The 19,259-nt window shown below is 49.3% G+C and overlaps 2 protein-coding genes across 14 annotated transcripts in view; one reads left to right on the forward strand and one right to left on the reverse strand.

Moving 5' to 3' along the window:
- LOC308572012 (phosphatidylinositol 4,5-bisphosphate 3-kinase catalytic subunit alpha isoform-like) overlaps nucleotides 1-6,118 on the forward strand; it is a 36,946-nt gene extending 30,828 nt beyond the window's left edge. For all 4 annotated transcript variants that reach the window (XM_081167763.1, XM_081167762.1, XM_081167765.1 and 1 more), the window contains one exon: nucleotides 5,484-6,118. In XM_081167763.1, the coding sequence (XP_081023889.1) occupies nucleotides 5,484-5,769 (286 nt within the window). In that variant the 3' untranslated portion in view covers nucleotides 5,770-6,118. The remainder of the gene's footprint in view (nucleotides 1-5,483) is intronic.
- A 3,657-nt stretch (nucleotides 6,119-9,775) lies between these two features.
- The window catches only part of TFR2 (transferrin receptor 2), a 60,896-nt gene continuing 51,412 nt past the window's right edge, over nucleotides 9,776-19,259 (reverse strand). For all 10 annotated transcript variants that reach the window (XM_081167807.1, XM_081167808.1, XM_081167809.1 and 7 more), the window contains 8 exons: nucleotides 18,976-19,058; nucleotides 17,339-17,402; nucleotides 16,475-16,542; nucleotides 14,928-15,004; nucleotides 13,654-13,738; nucleotides 12,074-12,301; nucleotides 11,848-11,988; nucleotides 9,776-10,434 (listed from right to left, as the gene is read on the reverse strand). In XM_081167807.1, coding sequence (XP_081023933.1) covers nucleotides 10,192-10,434; nucleotides 11,848-11,988; nucleotides 12,074-12,301; nucleotides 13,654-13,738; nucleotides 14,928-15,004; nucleotides 16,475-16,542; nucleotides 17,339-17,402; nucleotides 18,976-19,058 — 989 coding nt within the window. In that variant the 3' untranslated portion in view covers nucleotides 9,776-10,191. The remainder of the gene's footprint in view (nucleotides 10,435-11,847; nucleotides 11,989-12,073; nucleotides 12,302-13,653; nucleotides 13,739-14,927; nucleotides 15,005-16,474; nucleotides 16,543-17,338; nucleotides 17,403-18,975; nucleotides 19,059-19,259) is intronic.

Below are 19,259 nucleotides of genomic sequence, written 5' to 3' on the forward strand. Positions count from 1 at the left end.
TCGGATCAGCTGATAAGCGGATTAGCGGCTTAGAAAAAGGGGGGGAGGAAAAAAAACAGCAGGAACTCGCAAGACATTGTCGTCTTGCGAAGCAAGCCCATAGGAAATTCGTTTTGCGAAGCACCTCCAAAACGGAAAACTCTTTCATCTAGCGAGTTTTCCGTCTTGCGAGGCATTCGTCTTGCGGGGCACCACTGTATTACGGTCACAGACCAGTTCTGGGTCACTTACAATATCAGGAAAATCATAAAACACAACAGGGATACATTGAATTGCAATTGGGTACAACAGAGACAATTCAGATATAGCGACAGTTTTATATATATATATATATATATATATTTGCTTTCGTAGATTTTCACGGGTACAGGAATGTAGGTTTTGGTGTCTTCGGGTGTCTTCCCGTGTAAGAGTTGGGGTGTCTAGGCGACGTTTCGACGAGGTCTCACTCGTCATCTTCAGGCTGGTGCTTTCGGCTTCTTGTTACTGGAACAGAGCAGGATCTCAGTGTTTGAGTTCCTATAAATACTGTTGAGGGGGTGTGGTGCAGGGAAGAAGTTCCCAGGTTATTGTGCCTTTTCTTCTTTTGTTCTTTAATTACTTGGGGGATATCTTGAGTGATATCTTGAGTGGTATTCTGAGTACCACTTAGGTGGGTCATTAAGTGTGGATTAGTTGCTATAGCTTTCGTGTCTTGACCTTTTGAGCTAGTGAAGAGATTTTTCTGAGAAGATGGCTGTACTGCACTTAGTTGTGCTCTGGCTTGGCTTCGTGTATAGGGGCGAGCTGTGGTTTTGTGCCCTGTGCCAGCCAGATCTGTGTAGGGATTGCAGGGGGGTGCAGCATCCGGAGGTGCCACTATGGTTTGGCTACCGGATGGAGTCTGTAATTTATCTGTGGAGAGGGTCTGGGTTTGGGTCTGGTGTGGTTGATAGGTGATGGCGTTCTGTGTGCCTCTGGTCCTGGTGTCGGTTTTTGTGGGGAGGGCTAATTTCCAGATGTCTGGCAGGCGGGACGTGTCGTCACGCTTGTTCATGTTGTGAGGGTGTTTCTCTATCTCGATGGCTTCCATGATTATTCTCTTGTGGTGATGTTCCATGTTAAAGAGCAATTTGGAATCTGCAAAATTAATTTCGTGTCCTGTTTCTTTCATGTGTTGGAAAAGAGATGAGGTTTTTTCTTCTTTTTTGACGGCATTCTTGTGTTCTGCGATACGTGCATTTATTCGTCTGTTTGTTTGTCCAATGTACGTGGCTGGGCAGACTTTGCAGGGTATTTCATAGACCCCTTGGTTTTCCAACTGGATTTTATCTTTGGGGTTTCTGAGGATATTGGCTATTTTTTGGTTGGTGCAAAAGGCTGTTTTGATATTGTGTTTATGGAGGATTTTGCTGATTTTGTCTGTAGTGCCCTTGATATAAGGAAGGAGGGCCATGCCATTGTTTTCTTCTGTGTCTTGGTTTTTGGGGGGTGTCTCAAAAAGAAACACCCCCCAAAAACCAAGACACAGAAGAAAACAATGGCATGGCCCTCCTTCCTTATATCAAGGGCACTACAGACAAAATCAGCAAAATCCTCCATAAACACAATATCAAAACAGCCTTTTGCACCAACCAAAAAATAGCCAATATCCTCAGAAACCCCAAAGATAAAATCCAGTTGGAAAACCAAGGGGTCTATGAAATACCCTGCAAAGTCTGCCCAGCCACGTACATTGGACAAACAAACAGACGAATAAATGCACGTATCGCAGAACACAAGAATGCCGTCAAAAAAGAAGAAAAAACCTCATCTCTTTTCCAACACATGAAAGAAACAGGACACGAAATTAATTTTGCAGATTCCAAATTGCTCTTTAACATGGAACATCACCACAAGAGAATAATCATGGAAGCCATCGAGATAGAGAAACACCCTCACAACATGAACAAGCGTGACGACACGTCCCGCCTGCCAGACATCTGGAAATTAGCCCTCCCCACAAAAACCGACACCAGGACCAGAGGCACACAGAACGCCATCACCTATCAACCACACCAGACCCAAACCCAGACCCTCTCCACAGATAAATTACAGACTCCATCCGGTAGCCAAACCATAGTGGCACCTCCGGATGCTGCACCCCCCTGCAATCCCTACACAGATCTGGCTGGCACAGGGCACAAAACCACAGCTCGCCCCTATACACGAAGCCAAGCCAGAGCACAACTAAGTGCAGTACAGCCATCTTCTCAGAAAAATCTCTTCACTAGCTCAAAAGGTCAAGACACGAAAGCTATAGCAACTAATCCACACTTAATGACCCACCTAAGTGGTACTCAGAATACCACTCAAGATATCACTCAAGATATCCCCCAAGTAATTAAAGAACAAAAGAAGAAAAGGCACAATAACCTGGGAACTTCTTCTCTGCACCACACCCCCTCAACAGTATTTATAGGAACTCAAACACTGAGATCCTGCTCTGTTCCAGTAACAAGAAGCCGAAAGCACCAGCCTGAAGATGACGAGTGAGACCTCGTCGAAACGTCGCCTAGACACCCCAACTCTTACACGGGAAGACACCCGAAGACACCAAAACCTACATATATATATATATATATACACACACACACACACAGTGGTACCTCGGGTTACATACGCTTCAGGTTACATACGCTTCAGGTTACAGACTCCGCTAACCCAGAAACAGTACCTTGGGTTAAGAACTTTGCTTCAGGATGAGAACAGAAATTGTGCTCTGGTGGTGCAGCAGCAGCAGGAGGCCCCATTAGCTAAAGTGGTGCTTCAGGTTAAGAACAGTTTCAGGTTAAGAACGGACCTCCAGAACGAATTAAGTACAGTGGTGCCTCGCAAGACGAAATTAATCCGTTCTGCGTGTTTCTTCGTCTTGCGGATTTTTTCGTCTTGCGAAGCACGGATGCGCCCTGGTACTGTATTATAATGGGATAGCGGGCAAAGCACAAAGCGGGTCGCTCCCCAGCAGGAGGAGTTTCCCCAGCCTGGAGGATCTGTTGCCGGGAAGAGGCAAAGACACCCCCTCCCACCTCCCCACGAAAACAGCCCCCTTCCTCTGTCGCCAAGCCTTGCCGCGTCTTCGCTCGGCCAAACCACGTCCCACATCAAAGCCCCAGCCCACTCCTCTCCCTCTCTCTCCACGAGGTGCCAAAGGAAGTTCAAGCCCAGGAACCGAGGGCGGACGCACAAAGCACCCGGTGCGGACTCTCCCTTGCTCCCCCCGTTACCTTGCGCCACGCCGCCGGGCTCCCCACAGTCTCAGCAGCTGCTCCCGGCTTCTTCCCACCCCCGCAAAGGCGCCTTCGCGGCGGCCCAAGCGCAGTCGATGCCTCCTCCTCCTCCTCCTTGGTCCCCCTCCTTCTGCCTTCGCGCAGTTAGGGCAAAATGGAGCAGCCACGTGGGGGGGGGGAGAGAGAGAGAGAGGCAGAGGCGGCGGCAGCGCAGAGACCCAGCCAGATCCGCTGGATCCCAGCCCACCTGCCTCCTCTGCCCTCTCCAGAAGAGGATCCCTCTGGAAAAGGTAGGTCGCTCCCTCGCTCCCTGCCAGTTCTCGCTTCGAAAGGAAACAAACTTGCAAGACGTTTTGTCTTGCGAAGCAAGCCCATAGGGAAATTCGTCTTACGAAGCACCTCAAAAAACAAAAAACTCTTTCGTCTTGCGAGTTTTTCGTCTTCCGAGGCATTCGTCTTGCGAGGTACCACTGTACTTAACCCGAGGTACCTCTATCTATCTATCTATCTATCTATCTATCTATCTATCTATCTATCTATCTATCCCACTAAACTATAACCTAAAATTATCATTTAAAACCTTAATCCTTTTGGTAGTACAGCTTGTTCCCTAAGTTTTACAGTAGCACATATCATCTCTTACGTTTTTTTAATACCTAGAGCAGGGGTGTCAAACTCAAATTCATCGGGGGCCGCATCAGCAGTTTGGTCACCCTCAGTGGGCCGGTCGTATCTGTAGGACTATGTGTCTACTCTTTATTACCATAAATTATTGTCACTGCATTCAATTATTACTGTTTTTTGTAATAATGTAAGTAATAACTAGCTCTGAAAGCAGAAACATAGTCAGAATAATGGCAAGTAGATATTCAAATGTACAATTATTGTACAATTTATTGAAAAATGATTTTTGATAACAGACAGTAATTTTTTTAAAAAAACATACAAATATTGCCAAACACTGTTTATTACACATATGGCAAACACAAGGCATTAACTTTTTTTTTTAACTTTTCTGACTAGATGGCTGACATCCTTTTCCTGAGGTCAGTCCATCGATGTCTGGCGTTAGGTCTTGTGCTGTAGCAATCCGCAAAACAGCATGGAGGTTATCATCAGTGATGCGTGATCTGAGCTTGGTCTTGTTCAGATTCATGACTGAAAACATCTGAAAGCATGCGCTGAAGAGGCGGCTTTCTTGTGTCAAAAAAAAAAAAGCGAGAATAAAAGGTGAAGGCTGGCAGCCGGCCCTGGCGGCTACATGGGCCACATGACGAGGTCTGGCGGGCCGGATTCGGCCCGCAGGCCTTGTGTTTGACACCCGTGACCTAGAGGGGAAAGATATAAGTTCCAATCTACATTTGAGAGAACGTTCAAAGATCACATCTTTTAATTCCAAATGAATCTTGAACAACACAGTAGAGCAGAGCTTTCCGAACGCCATGTTAGTGTGTCGGCTGCAGTGTGCAGGTTTGTCTCGCGAACGCTCCCTGCACTCCCCCTGGGGCTGGAAAGGGGTCAGTTTAACCTCCGGTTTGCTAGTAAAACCGAATCACTGTGTCGTGAAATGATTCACGTCTAAAAAGTGTGTCACAAACATGAAGAGTTCGGAAAGCTCTGTGCCAGACGCACATGTGTACACGCAAACTTCAGAAATATTCCAAAGCATTCTGCCTCCAACAGTGGAGGCATCTTGCCTAGAGGCCATCAATAGCCTCCTCCTCCTCCATGAATTAGTCTAACCCTCTTTTAAAGCCATGTAAGTCGGTAACTGGGACATGGGTGGCGCTGTGGGTTAAACCACAGAGCCTAGGACTTGCTGATCAGAAGGTTGGTGATTCGAATCCCCGCAAAAGGGTGAGCTCCCGTTGCTCGGTCCCAGCTCCTGCCAACCTAGCAGTTCGAAAGCACATCAAAGTGCAAGTAGATAAATAGGTACCACTCCGGCGGGAAGGTAAACGGCGTTTCCGTGCGCTGCTCTGGTTCGCCAGAAGCGGCTTAGTCCTGCTGGCCACATGACCCGGAAGCTGTACACCGGCTCCCTCGGCTAATAAAGCGAGATGAGCGCCGCAACCCAGAGTCGGCCACGACTGGACGTAATGGTCAGGGGTCCCTTTACCTTTAAGTTGGTAACCCTCGTTGCCTCCAGTGGCAGGGAGTTCCATAGTTGTGACGACATCTGCCCTGAATCTCCCCACATGTCAAGTCCCTCCTCCCTCCGCTTCTCCCTCCCAGGTTCCAGGAGATGTGCTACAAGGCCTACCTGACCATCCGCCAGCACGCCAACCTGCTCATCAACCTCTTCTCCATGATGCTGGGCTCGGGGATGCCGGAGCTGCAGTCCTTTGACGACGTGGCCTACCTGCGCAAAACCCTGGCGCTGGACAAGTCGGAGCAGGAGGCGCTGGAGTACTTCACCAAGCAGATGAACGAGGCCCACCACGGCGGCTGGACCACCAAGATGGACTGGATCTTCCACACCATCCGCCACATGCCCCTCAGCGAGGCCGGCCACGACTGACAAGGACCCTCCGCCACCGGGGGGAGAGAGGAAACGCTGGCCCTCCAGAGCGGCAGGGAGAGGATCCGGGAGCGCCGTCGGGGCTACCAAGGCAAGGGGGCGGGGAGCCCCGTGTGAACTCGGGCAACCGGGTTCCTGATCCCCTCTCGGGACCGGCAGGGAGAGGATCCAGGAGCGCTGGTGTGCCTTGCAGGACGCGAGGAAGGGAGGAAAGGGAGGGGAGAGGGTCGCCCAGCCCCCCCTGCACTGGGGGTAAGGGGTCTTGAGGTTGAGAGAGGTTGGGGGGCAGGAAGCGGGGACCAGTTGCCTTCTGCGGGTAGGAGAGATGTAGGCATGGAAACGGACCCTTTTCCCTGTTTCCCCCACCCTTTCACCCAATTTGAAATTCTCTTCCCCACTTTTCACATTGGGGGCTAAAACAGGAGACGCCCTTCCGCTCTGCCCTCCAGGCAGGTTTATACTTGAATTGCCCCCACTGCCCTTCTCTCCCCTTCCTTGGCAGAAAACGGGGAGAGGGAGGTGGAGAGGGGAGCGTGGTCGAGGGGAGGGGGTTTTACTGTGGGGGAAATGGGCAGAAAGTGGCAATACTTGAAAAAAAAATATGTCCAGGGTTGGAAAGGAAACAAACAAAAAAATGGTTATTTTCTCTCTCTTTTTTTTTTCAAATAAAATTTTGAAAAAGAGAGTATTGGTTGGAAATGGAGAACGAGAATAGCAGTGATTCCAACTTGGATTCCAAAGGCTTTAGGAATTGCCTTGTGTGAAGCAGTTCATTGGGTTAATTCTGTGCGAAGGAGGACGCAGTTCTTTCTGTCTGCCCCAAACCACCTGCCTGTCGATCTCACGGCACAACCCCCAAGTTAATCTCCAATTAATCCAGAATGCGGCAGCTAGACTGGGGACTGGGAGCGGCTGCCAAGACCACGTAACACCGGTCCTGAAAGACCTACATTGGCTCCCAGGACGTTTCCGAGCACAATTCAAAGGGTTGGTGCTGACCTTGAAAGCCCTAAACGGCCTCAAAGGCCCAGTAGACCTGAAGGAGCGTCTCCACCCCCATCGTCCAGCCTGGACACTGAGGTCCAGCTCCGAGGGCCTTCTGGCGGTTCCCTCATTGTGAGAAGCAAAGCTACAGGGAACCAGGCAGAGGGCCTTCTCGGTGGTGGCCCCCGCCCTGTGGAACGCCCTCCCTTCAGATGTCAAGGAAAGAAACAACTATCTGACTTTTAGAAGACATCTTAAGGCAGCCCTATTTAGGGAAGTTTTTAATGTTTGATGCTGTGTTGTTTTCAATATTTGGTTGGAATAATAATAATAATAATAATAATAATAATAATAATAATAATAATTTATTATTTATACCCCGCCCATCTGGCTGGGTTTCCTCAGCTACTCTGGGCGGCTTCCAACAAAACACTAAAATACAATAACCTATTGGAAGTTGCCCAGAGTGGCTGGGGAAACCCAGCTATATGGGCGGGGTCTAAATAATAAATTATTACTATTATGAGAGGGGGCAGGAAAACCACCTCTCTCCGCACCACAAATGATGTCCAGAGCATGTGCTGTCTGGGGCTGATGGGACTTGTAGTCCAAAATATCTGGCGGGCTCCTGGTCGGCAAATACTGTGTCAGCAGGATGGGCAGACCGAGAGCACAAATGGGTCGGCGTGTTTGTGCGTTTGAGAAGGAAGCACTGACCCTGCAAGGACAGCGGAGGAAAGGAGCTTGAAGAACTCTTTTTGAGCACCATCTTCTAAAAGCGCAATCTGGAGAATTTTCCTCTCTTTCGCTGATGGTGTGGGTAAGTGGCAACAGGAAATGTATTTAGTGCCAAAGGAAAATGTGTTTCGTACTATTTCTCACCCACCCCAATGGCGCTGCACAACTTTACACACGCTTTTGCAACATGCCCACCCCCTTGACTCCAGCTCCTGCCCCCTCTTGTGCTTCAGCCTTTGGGGGGGGGGTCTCCAAAGAGACAGTTGCGCCATCTAGGGGCCCTGACACCCTCTCCTAGCCCACTTATCCCAAAACCTCCTTGGGTGACTAGGCATCAGGGCTGCTAACTTAAACTCACCGAGCAGGTAGTATAAAATTTAGCGCTGAGCCCCCCAAAGCAGCCCATTAAATCTTCTCAGACACAGGAGCTCAACAGCCTGGTCCCCCCCCCCCTTGGCAACAGGTATAGTGGGATAACTAGTCTCTAAATTCACAAATAGGCTGGAGCTGATGGGAGTTGTAGTCTTAAAATGCGGGTTTGCAAAGGCTGAACAGGAGTCTTGGCAAGATCAGGGAAAGCTCAGCGCTTTCTCATAGGGACAGAGGGCTGCTTATTTCTGGTGGGTGGGATTCTGGGATCCCTGGAGAAATGCAATGAGCTGCTGATGACACGGTATTTGTCAGGAATCGGGAGTATGGTTGAGGGACACTGAGATTCCTAAAAACTGGTCTTCATATCTCAGAATAACGACCATAAAGTAACATTTGTCCCATTTTCAAACTCGCCTCTGATCCTCTTCCTGTCTGTCATCAAACAGGAATTCTTTAGTTGTGATTCCTGCAGTTGGACTAGATGAGCAATTCTACGATTGTACGACTCAATTCCATCCGTGTGTCTGTCCACTTGATGAGCTGGACAATAAAGTCGCTTGGACAAAGAACCATGCAAACGTAACAAGAAATAATTTATAGTGATCTTTGCCACTGATAAATTAACAAGGCTTTGGTTCTTATTCATGAGGTAGGGCGGATTTTCATCGTATCGCATAGCAATAAACATTTATGGCAGCCTTCAGGAAACCCAGCGCTCTTAAGCAGACGTTTTGGACTACAACTCCCATCAGGCTCGGCACCGCACAGGCAGGGCTGATGGGAGTTGTAGTGCCAAAAATCGGGTGGGCGCCAAGTTGGGAAAGGCTGACATAGTCATCAGTGCAACTGATAAATATTGAAGCGAGGGAGCTGGGAGTCAGCAAAGGGGCACTGAAGAAACCGGAATACGGGGAACAATTAAAACAGGTGCCGGGTAAAGGGTGAATGTGAAGCGCAGGATTTCGCTCTATTACATAGCAATAAATCAATTAAATTTATAGCAGACACTGCTGCTGATAAATTAGGAGGAGGGAAAGGGAGGGGAAAGGAACAAGGGTGTAAGTCATAGAATCACAGAATCGTAGAGTTGGAAGAGACCCCAAGGGCCATTGAGTCCAACCCCCTGCCAAGCAGGAAACACCATCAGAGCACACCTGACATATGGTTGTCAAGCCTCTGCTTAAAGACCTCCAAAGGAGGAGACTCCACCACACTCCTTGGCAGCAAATTCCACTGTCAAACAGCTCTTACTGTCAGGAAGTTCTTCCTCATGTTTAGGTGGAATCTTCTTTCTTGTAGTTTGGATCCATTGCTCCGTGTCCGCTTCTCTGGAGCAGCAGCAGAAAACAACCTTTCTCCCTCCTCTATGTGACATCCTTTTATATCTTTGAACATGGCTATCATATCACCCCTTGACCTCCTCTTCTCCAGGCTAAACATGCCCAGCTCTCTTAGCCGTTCCTCATAAGGCATCGTTTCCAGGCCTTGGACCATCTTGGTTGCCCTCCTCTGGACACGTTCCAGTTGGTCAGTGTCCTTCTTGAATTGTGGTGCCCAGAACTGGACACAGTACTCCAGGTGAGGTCTGACCAGAGCAGAATACAGTGGCACTATTACTTCCCTTGATCTAGAAGTCGGGCAATTAAGTCAGGGAAACACAGCCACAGCCTCCTCTCTACTTGTGTGGCAGGACGTGGGCAATTTACTGTATTTTTTGCCCTATAAGACTCACTTTTTCCCTCCTAAAAAGTAAGGGGAAATGTGTGTGCGTCTTATGGAACAAATGCAGGCTGCGCAGCTATCCCAGAAGAGGGATTGCTGCTTTCACTGCGCAGCGATCCCTCTTGCTGTTCTGGCTTCTGAGATTCAGAATATTTTTTTTCTTGTTTTCCTCCTCCAAAAACCAGGTGCGTCTTATAGAGCGGAAAATACGGTATAGTGAGCCTTTGCCACCGATAAATTCAGAGCAGGCAAGGAGAAGATCAAGCTGTGATTCCTGAATTGCAGGAGGGGGTTGGATTAGATGACCCTCAGGGTCCCCCCAACTCGGTAATTCTGTGATTCCAGCGGAGAAGAGAATAAAAGGAGGTAGAGCTGAAACAATTTTTGGCTGCGCAGGACTAGAATCCGCTGGCCCAAATTAAAATGCGCTTTCTGCATAACTGAAGTCTGTTGCAACATTCCCAATTACGGATGCTGGTGGATTCTAGACAATTCTTCAGGGGTGGGGATTTCATGGCTCAGATTACATTTTTCTGCTTTTTGGAAATGCATTCAAAAAGTTCGTTTCAGCTCTGGGGATGAGAGGGCCCCCCCCTTTTTACGTGTTTAGAAATTGTTGTCGATGTTCCAGACGTCTCCGCTCAGGGCATTGGCTGCCCCCTGGAGCGTCCAAGTGACGAACGCCAGCTGGCGGCGGAAGAGGACCTCGTCGAAACTCTGGGGGGCCTCCCGCAAGAGGCTGACGTGCTCCAGCAGGGCCTTGACGGTATGGCCCCCCCGGCCGTGCAAGATGTGCCGGAAAGGGGTCTCTGTCACTGCCACGTACTGGGAGAGGAAGTAGAATTCCACCTGGGGCAGAGAGGGGGAGCCGTTAGTGGAGCAAAGATACCCAAAGTCCACAGCAGTCCCCAACAAACTAGAAGAACCCCGTCTGTACTGGGCAAGAGCTGGTGAATCGGGGAGGAAGGACAGAGGGCATGGAAGCATCCTCTGCAAAAGGCTGCTCCTTTAATTCCAGGTTAACAAGGTAAAGGGACCCCTGACCACTAGGTCCAGTCGTGGCCGACTCTGGGGTTGCGGCGCTCATCTCGCTTTATTGGCCGAGGGAGCCGGCGTACAGCTTCCGGGTCATGTGGCCAGCATGACTAAGCCGCTTCTGGCGAACCAGAGCAGAGCACGGAAACGCCATTTACCTTCCCACCGGAGCAGTACCTATTTATCTACTTGCACTGGTGTGCTTTCGAACTGCTAGGTTGGCAGGAGCAGGGACTGGGCAACGGGAGCTCGCCCCGTTGTGGGGATTCAAACTGCCGACCTTCTGATCGGCAAGCCTTAGGCTCTGTGGTTTAACCCACAGCGCCACCCGCGTCCCTCTCCAGGTGAAGTAATAACTAATAACAACTAATAACTAAAACTCTGCAATCCCACACAAGGGAGCTTCCCGCAAACCACCCTGGTGGCAAGAAAGAAAGGGAAGCTTTGGTGCATCGAGGGGGCAATTGTGCCAGGAATCATTTCCAGGCCGAGGGCCGCATTCCCTTCTGCGCAACCTTCCAGGGGCCACGTGCCGCTGGCAGGCAGCACCAGGCGCAGAACAGCAACTCGTACGGTTTCTACAGACATGCCATCCAGGCGAGCTCAAGGACACATCTTAGCCAGGCAGAAACACTCAAGGAGGGGCAAAAGCAAGGCTAGGGATGGGGAGTGGTGGCCCCGAGAGAGATCCGAGGGCCAGATGGTGAGACCTGGGTCGCTGGGCTTTCCCTTCCTTTCTCTAGGTTACTAATCATGGGCCATATGCAGGGAATAAAGGGACGCAGGTGGCGCTGTGGGTTAAACCACAGAGCCTAGGACTTGCCGATCAGAAGGTCGGCGGTTTGAATCCCCGCGACAGGGTGAGCTCCCGTTGTTCAGTCCCAGCTGCTGCCAACCTAGCAGTTCGAAAACACGTCAAAGTGCAAGTAGATAAATAGGTACTGCTTTGGCGGGAAGGTAAACGGCGTTTCCGTGCGCTGGTCTGGTTCGCCAGAAGCGGCTTAGTCATCCTGGCCACACGACCCGGAAGCTGTACGTCGGCTCCCTCGGCCAATAAAGCGAGATGAGCGCCGCAACCCCAGAGTCGGCCACGACTGGACCTAACGGTCAGGGGTCCCTTTACCTCCTTTACACAGAGAATATCCATGCTATCAGGGTGGGTGGGGGAGAGATTAGGACAAATAGCAGCCCCCTCGCCGTCCGCCCCACGCCTCTGCCTCGCCTCACCCGCATTATGCGGACGTTATACATGCGCAGGAGCCTCTCGTTCTGCTCCTCAGAGCTGTAGATGTCCTTGCGTAGCTTGTCCGCCGCGCGCATATAATCGCCTCTGGCCGAGTACATCCATTGCAGGGTCAGCCCTCGGCTCTGGCGGAAGCAAGCGGGGAGGTTGAAACCTTTGAAAAGACGGGGCGTTTGTTTTTCCCGGGGAGGGGCGCAAGGCAGGCTTTACCTTCAGCAGCGCCGTGTATTCGTTGAAGCGAGCGATGTGCTCCAAGAGGACGTCCCCGTAGCACCAGTAGTCGAGGGGCAGGAGGTGGTCGTGCGTCAGCTTGATGAGCAAGTGGCCCACCACCTCGGCCACCGTCTTGGCCACGGCCGGCAGGCGCCCGTAAAGAGCCCGGTTGAGGTTGTCGTAAGTGTCCGCCATGGTGTTGAGGAACGGGTAGCGGCGGGAGTCCTGCGGGCAGAGAACCAGTTTGAGATTGAGGGGTGTCGGTGAAGCTCCAGGAAGTGGAGAACTGGGGTAATGGGGGGGACGCTACTGCGTTTGTGGGGGGGGTGTGCATGTGTGTCCGCAGCCTTTCTCAACCTGTGGGTCTCCAGATGTTGTTGTTGTTGTTTTTTAACTGTTTTATTAAATTTGCTTAGTAACGTAACATTATTATATATATTCTATAAACAAAGAATACAGAACACCATTCATACTACAGTGCATACCTACATAGCATTAATATATATGGTTTCTGAAAAAGGGCTTCCATAACAAAATCCATTCAAAATACCATCCGGTTTACATTTTTTCTCCCCCCACCCGCCCCCTGTCAGGCCTTCCTTCTTCATATCTTTATCCATGTACACGGTCTGTTCATTCGAGCTTGTACGTTAGGGTTGGCTTCCCCTCTTTCTATCCAGTTCCTGTAAAATGCCCATTTATTTGTGATTCTTTGGCGTTTGTTTTCCCATCTATCCTCTACCACTATCTGTGTGAATATTTCCGATTGTACGTATTCGAAAACATAACCATTCCATTTTTCCATATTCCATTTGGCCTTTTCTTTCCATCCCAAAGCACTAGCTGCCATTCCAGCTAGAATCATAATCTTGTACAACTCTTGCTTATTACTTTTTACTTTGTTATTTCCCAATATTCCCGAAAATAACAAATCCCTATTAACGTCTATGTTTATTTGAAATAATCCAGAAATTACCTTTATAATCTTTTGCCAATATTCCTTAGGTCCCCAGATGTTGTTGAACTACAACTCCCATCACCCCTAGCTAGCAAGGCCAGAGCTCAGGGATGATGGGAGTTGTAGTCCAACAACAACTGGGGACCCACAGGTTGAGAACCGCTGGTCTAGGGGCATAAGAGGGTGGCGAGATTGCTCTTGCAAATGTGCAATCAGTGGCATTAAGGAATAAGAACCATGTTCCATGTCACCTCGCCTCCCTATTTTTAGAGATCCTTTTTATTCCGCAATCATGCCAACTTGTGTTCATTATGTTAATGGGGCAGTTAGACCACAACTCTTGTTTTCAATGCTGTTTGTAACTGTGGACATTTTGGGGGTTCGTTTCCAATTGGCATTTCCTCCTGAAATCCTGTAACTTTTCTGAAGATTCTTTTATCTGTCCCGAATCTTCCAACATTTCAGATTCATTGGGTTTCTGTGAGTATGAAAAAGGATTACTGTAATGCTCGCCACTTCCTTCCACACCACTGTGTTCCCTCCAAGTTCCCAAGCAGCCAATTGTTCCTCCCCACTAAAATGAACGCTGGACTGAGACAAAACGGGTTGGGACCCTCACCTCGGCGAAGGAGAATTCCACAGCAGGGACCCCCCCAAAGGAGGTGAAGGCGAAGGCGCTGCTGTCCATGGGAAGGGGGCGGATTCTGACATAAAGGAGAGCATAATAATAAAGCTGTTAAAAGAGTAAATAAGAGGAGAAGGGAAATGAAGGGATACGGTATATTGTATGGAGATGTAGTACCCCTTTGTGCATTTGTTCCCATCCCCTTTAAGGCAGCCATCCTTTTTGACAGCCACATTGTTATTTGACTCTCAGCGTGGCTCATACAAAGTCAAAACTTGGTGGTAGGGTTGGGTGGGTTCGGTTATTCGGTATATGCTCAGAGGCACTAACTTTCTCTTTTTAAATAATCACTACTTGCAGCTTTCTAGATGCTAGACTGAAATATACTCAGAGTCAAGAGTGGATTTCATGCTCTTTATTCAGCTCATAGTGGTGAGGAGGAATGGAAGTTCCCCCAGAATGTCTGCTTTATAGACGTTATATACACAATGGGCCCCACGTGATTGGCTAATTCCGGGATTCACCTGTAGGCCAATCAGGTTGCGGATTCATTTCCACCTGGAACTGGATTGGGTGGTTTCTGTGGACCAATCAGACTGCTGCATTGTTCTAGGACCAATCAGACTGCTGCATTCTGAACCCTATTGTTCTAGGACCAATCAGACTGCTGCATTCTGAACCCTATTGTTCTAGGACCAATCAGACTGCTGCATTCTGAACCCTATTGTTCTAGGACCAATCAGACTGCTGCATTCTGAACCCTATTGTTCTAGGACCAATCAGACTGCTGCATTCTGAAGCCTATTGTTCTAGGACAAATCAGACTGCTGCATTTTGAACCCTATTGTTCTAGGACCAATCAGACTGCTGCATTCTGAACCCTATTGTTCTAGGACCAATCAGACTGCTGCCTTTTGGATCCTATTCAACTCAGTACATAACATAGACCCAACCGTTGAGACAGATTTCAGGGCTCAGCCCAGGCTCAGCTGGGAAGAAGGTCAGAGGAGCAGCTGGAGGGCCAGACCCGGGTTCAAATCCCCCCTCTAGGCTATGAAGCTCACTGAGTGTGACCTAAGGGGCCAATCCCTCACCCTCAGCTTGACCTACCTTACAGGGTCGTTGTGAGGATTACCTGACATAAGCCACCTTGAGCACCATGGAGGAAAATGTGAGGTATCAATGCAGTAAGTAAGTAAGTAAGTAAATAAACAAACAGCAAGAAGGGTTGGAAGGGGAAGTCAAAGACCAAGACTGTGAGCTCTTACACCTCCGTCTCCCAGCGCTGACCCTGTTCGGTCACCTGGCCGAAGATGCTTTGACCACTGCGGCTGGGGCTGTCCACCTGCAGGAGAGAGAGAAAGAGACCAGGAGGCAAAGGGTCAACCCTGCCTCTCTCCGAACCTGTAACTTAGAAAACTACCGTATTTTTCGCTCCATAAGACGCACCTGACCATAAGACGCACCTAGTTTTTAGAGGTGGAAAACAAGGAAAAAGAGATTCTGAACGAAACAGTGGATGTATGATTTTTGTGGTTCATGCTGTGGCCACAGACATGTGATCGGATGGTGAATTTGGGGTGACCCAGTGTAAAAATCCTGAAGATCCATGGGCTTTTACCTCCCCCCTCCCAGGCAGCCTCCTTTATCTCTAGTGTCCCTTATCTCTCCTCCGATCCCACCGATCAGCTGTTTCCTTTCAACACTCCCTTCCCTCTTGTTTGCCTTAGTGACTTTTCCCTTTTTGCTCCTCCTTTTCTTCTAATTTCTCTCCTCATTGCTTTAGTCTTCCTGTCCCCCCCCTTTGCAAGTTTGCTGCCTTTATCTCCCCCCTCCCAGGCAGCCTCCTTTATCTCTAGGCTCCCTTATCTCTCTCCCCGATCGCTTTTTGATCAGCTGATTCCTTTCAACACCCCCTTCCCTCTTTCTAAAAAAAGAGCATGATCTGCTTTTTGCCCCTGGGCAATTTGGCTCCGGGGACCACGCATCCGCTCCATAAGACGCACTGACATTTCCCCTTACTTTTTCGGAAGAAAAAAGTGCGTCTTACGGAGTGAAAAATATGGTAGCTAAGAACGTAAGATAAGCCCTGCTGGATCAGGCCAACAGCCCAGCCAGCCCAGCGTCCTGTTCTCAGAGGGCCACCCAGGTGCCCTTTATGGGAAGCCTGCAGGCAGGATCCGAGCTCTTCTCTCTTGTGGTTTCCAGCAACTGGGATTCAGAAACATCGCGTCCTTGAAGGCAGAGGACAGCTAGCCATTGCTAGCCCTCTCCTCCTCCATGCATTTGCCCAATCCTCTTTCAAATCCTGTGGGAGGGAGTTCCACTGTCTAACTCTGTTCTGCATGCAGAAGGACTTCCTTTTTAAAAAATGGATCTTTATTAATTTAAAATAAATACATTTATGAGAAAACAGATGTACATACAAATTAAACAAATAACAGAAAAATCAAACAAACCGCCACACTATAAGATGCAAGAAGATTAATATAGTTATCATCATATATGCTCCTGGTACTGAACACAATTATAAAACTTATAGAGAAGAAATTTAAAACTGACTTCCAATTAATCTCGCAGAAGGACTTCCTTTTCCCTGCCCTGAATCTTCCAACGCTCAACTCCACTGGGTGTCCACAGTGCTACTTTATAAATCTTAAACTTAGGAGTCTAGGCTCCCTACCACCTTCCCATCCCAGGCACCCCATAACTCATCTGCCGTGCCCCCCTCCCTGGGAACCCTGGAGCCCCCTCCCTCCAGATACAGCCGCTTCAGACCCCAGAGTCCTGGCAGGGTGGGGGGAGCTGGGCTGACCTGCTTAATGATGCTTTCGATGAGGCCGACAAGTGCAGGGCTGGTCTTGGCGAAGAATTTGTCGTCTCCTGGAGGGTGGGAGAGAAGACAGAGGCTGAGCACCGGCATCAAGACTCTCCTCCCCACATCTCTGCCCCGCTTATCTCCCCAGCCCCCTTCTCCTTTCTTCAAATGCCCCCTTGCAAAAGGCCAGATCCTCTCTGCTCCTTCGTAGCTCAGCAGCAGCTCCTGCCCAGGCTCAGTCCAGGGTTGGCGTCTCCAGGTAGTAGAGCCCTGCGTCAAACCATGGAGAGTCGCTGCTGCCAGTCTGAGTAGGCATTACTGAGCTAGATGGGCCTCAGTCAGTGATCTCGTTTAGATGGACCTCAATGGTCTCACTTAGAGAAAAGTCCCAAACGCTGCAATATTTCCTCACGAGGGACTTTTCCCATCCCCTTGACCAGGGGTCAGCAACCTTTTTCAGCCGTGAGCCGGTCCACCGCCCCTCAGACCTTGTGGGGGGCCGGACTATATTTTGAAGAAAAAAATGAACAAATTCCTATGCCCCACAAATAACCCAGAGATGCATTTTAAATACAAGCACAAATTCTACTCCTGTAAAAACACGCTGATTCCTGGACCATCCAGGGCCGGAATGAGAAGGCGATTGGGCCGCATCCGGCCCCCGGGCCTTAGTTTGCCTACCCCTGCCCTTGACTGTTTTGGCTGCCCTTTTCTGAACTTCTCCCAACTCTGCAACATCCCTTTTAAGGTGAGGCGACGGGAACCGTACACAGTTATTCCAAACGCGCCATGGACTTGTATAATGGTGTTACGGATGCTGCTGGATTCCTTCCCATAACGCCGCCTCCTTTCCCCACTCACCCAGGACTACGTTGTCCAGGCTGATATAGGCAGCGGCCTTAAGGTGCAGCATCGTCAGATAGCCCTGGGAAAGAAAGGGGCAGGATTTGTGAATAAGACCACTCAGCCGCAAGAGGGACAAGGCATTGGGAAATTGGGGGGGTCGCCTTCCAACTCTATGATTCTGTGAAAAACGTCTTCAACACCTCCCTTTCCATGGAGGCGCAGATTGCAGCAATAACAAAGGCGGCATTTTTCCATCTCCGCCAAGCTAAGCAGTTGGCTCCTTACCTCTCTCGCCCTGACCTGGCCACTGTGATCCACGCGACACTCACCTCCAGACTAGATTACTGTAACTCGCTCTGCGTGGGGCTGCTCTTGAGACTGACCCAGAAACTCCAGCGGGTGCAGAATGCCGCGGCGAGACTCCTTAAGGTGTCTTGCCACGGGATCACATTCACCCAGTGCTATACCAGCTACACTGGCTCCCGGTGGTGTACAGGATCAGGTTTAAGGTGCTGGTTTTAACTTTTAAAGCCCTATATGGCCTAGGACCCTCATACGTACTGGACTGCCTTTCCTGGTACGTCCCACAGAGGACCTTACGGTCTTCAAACAAAAACATCTTGGAGGTCCCGGACCACAGGGAGGTTAGGCTGGCCTCAACCAGAGCCAGGGCCTTTTTGGCTGTGGCCCCAATCTGCTCTGTCACAAGAGACTAGGGTCCTGTGGGACCTGACATCTTTCCACAGGGCCTGCAAGACAGAGCTGTTCCACCAGGCCTTTGGCCAGGGCACAGCCTGACTCCCTCCCTCGGCAATTCTTAACAGAACTCTAGCCCAATGGTTGCCATCAATTTGATCTGAATTAATTTTATACTGAAATGATTTTAGAATGTTGTATTATTTTATTGTTGTTAGCCACGGCTGGGGAGGGCGGGATATAAATAAAAAATTATTATTATTATTATTTATTAATTATTATTATTATTGCTTGCCACTCTTCCTTCTATGACAGGAAGGGATCTTAGCTGGGACACTGGAGCCCTCCCCTGAACTGGGTTGGGAAGGGGAGATGGGGGTGGGTTGGGGGACTTGTCTCACTTCCTTTCACGCTGCATTTCTAGCCAAAGGTCCGGGTTTTAAAGCTCCCATTCTTTCTTTTTTTGTCGCTTTCCCTGGGGAAAATGTGCATTTTACTGCTGGATTTGGAGCCTCGAAAGCACAGCACAAAATAAAGTCTGGCTGAACCCAGCTGAGAGATGTGCCCCCCCCTTCTCCAAGCTCAAAAGGAAAAGCTTCCAGAATTTTAAAAATGTGAATTCTTGGACCTTTATTCCAGCCACGTTCCATTGCAGTGTGCTATGTGCAAGATTTCTGAATAATAATAATAATCATTTTTTATTTATACCCCGCCCTTCCCGGTTCAGAAAACCGGGCTCAGGGCGGCTAGCAACAAATTTAAAACACTTAATTGATGCAACAAAAAACAGCATAAAATACAGTATAAAAGGTGAATAACAATAAATTCAGGATTCAAAAATCAATTTTGGGGGGAAATCCATCCAATTCCGCCCTCCAGCCCCCAAAACCCCACCCCTGGTGCCTGCACCCCCTTTTCTGTTTAAAAGCCCCAGTTCATTCATGTGTCCTGCTCACCTCAAGCCACTCGGTGGAGCCCACACTGCCAAAATCACCAGCATCCCAACTGGCAAACAGCAAACTTCTCCGGAGCTGGAATCCTAAAGTGATTGAGGAAGAACAGGGATGGCGATTCATTTACCGTTTGTTTCATAAAGTCCATACGCCGCTTGATTGTAAAACAACCACAGCAACAACCCTCAAAGTGGGTTAAAACAATAAAGTTATCATTTATTCATGCGACCACGGCTGTGCGGGTGTTATTGGCTCAGAGATGGAAAGAAGATAAAGTCCTGACCAGA

Source organism: Podarcis bocagei (genome assembly GCF_964188305.1).
Source record: "Podarcis bocagei genome assembly, chromosome: 13".
In the NCBI taxonomy this organism is placed as follows: Eukaryota; Metazoa; Chordata; class Lepidosauria; order Squamata; family Lacertidae; genus Podarcis; species Podarcis bocagei.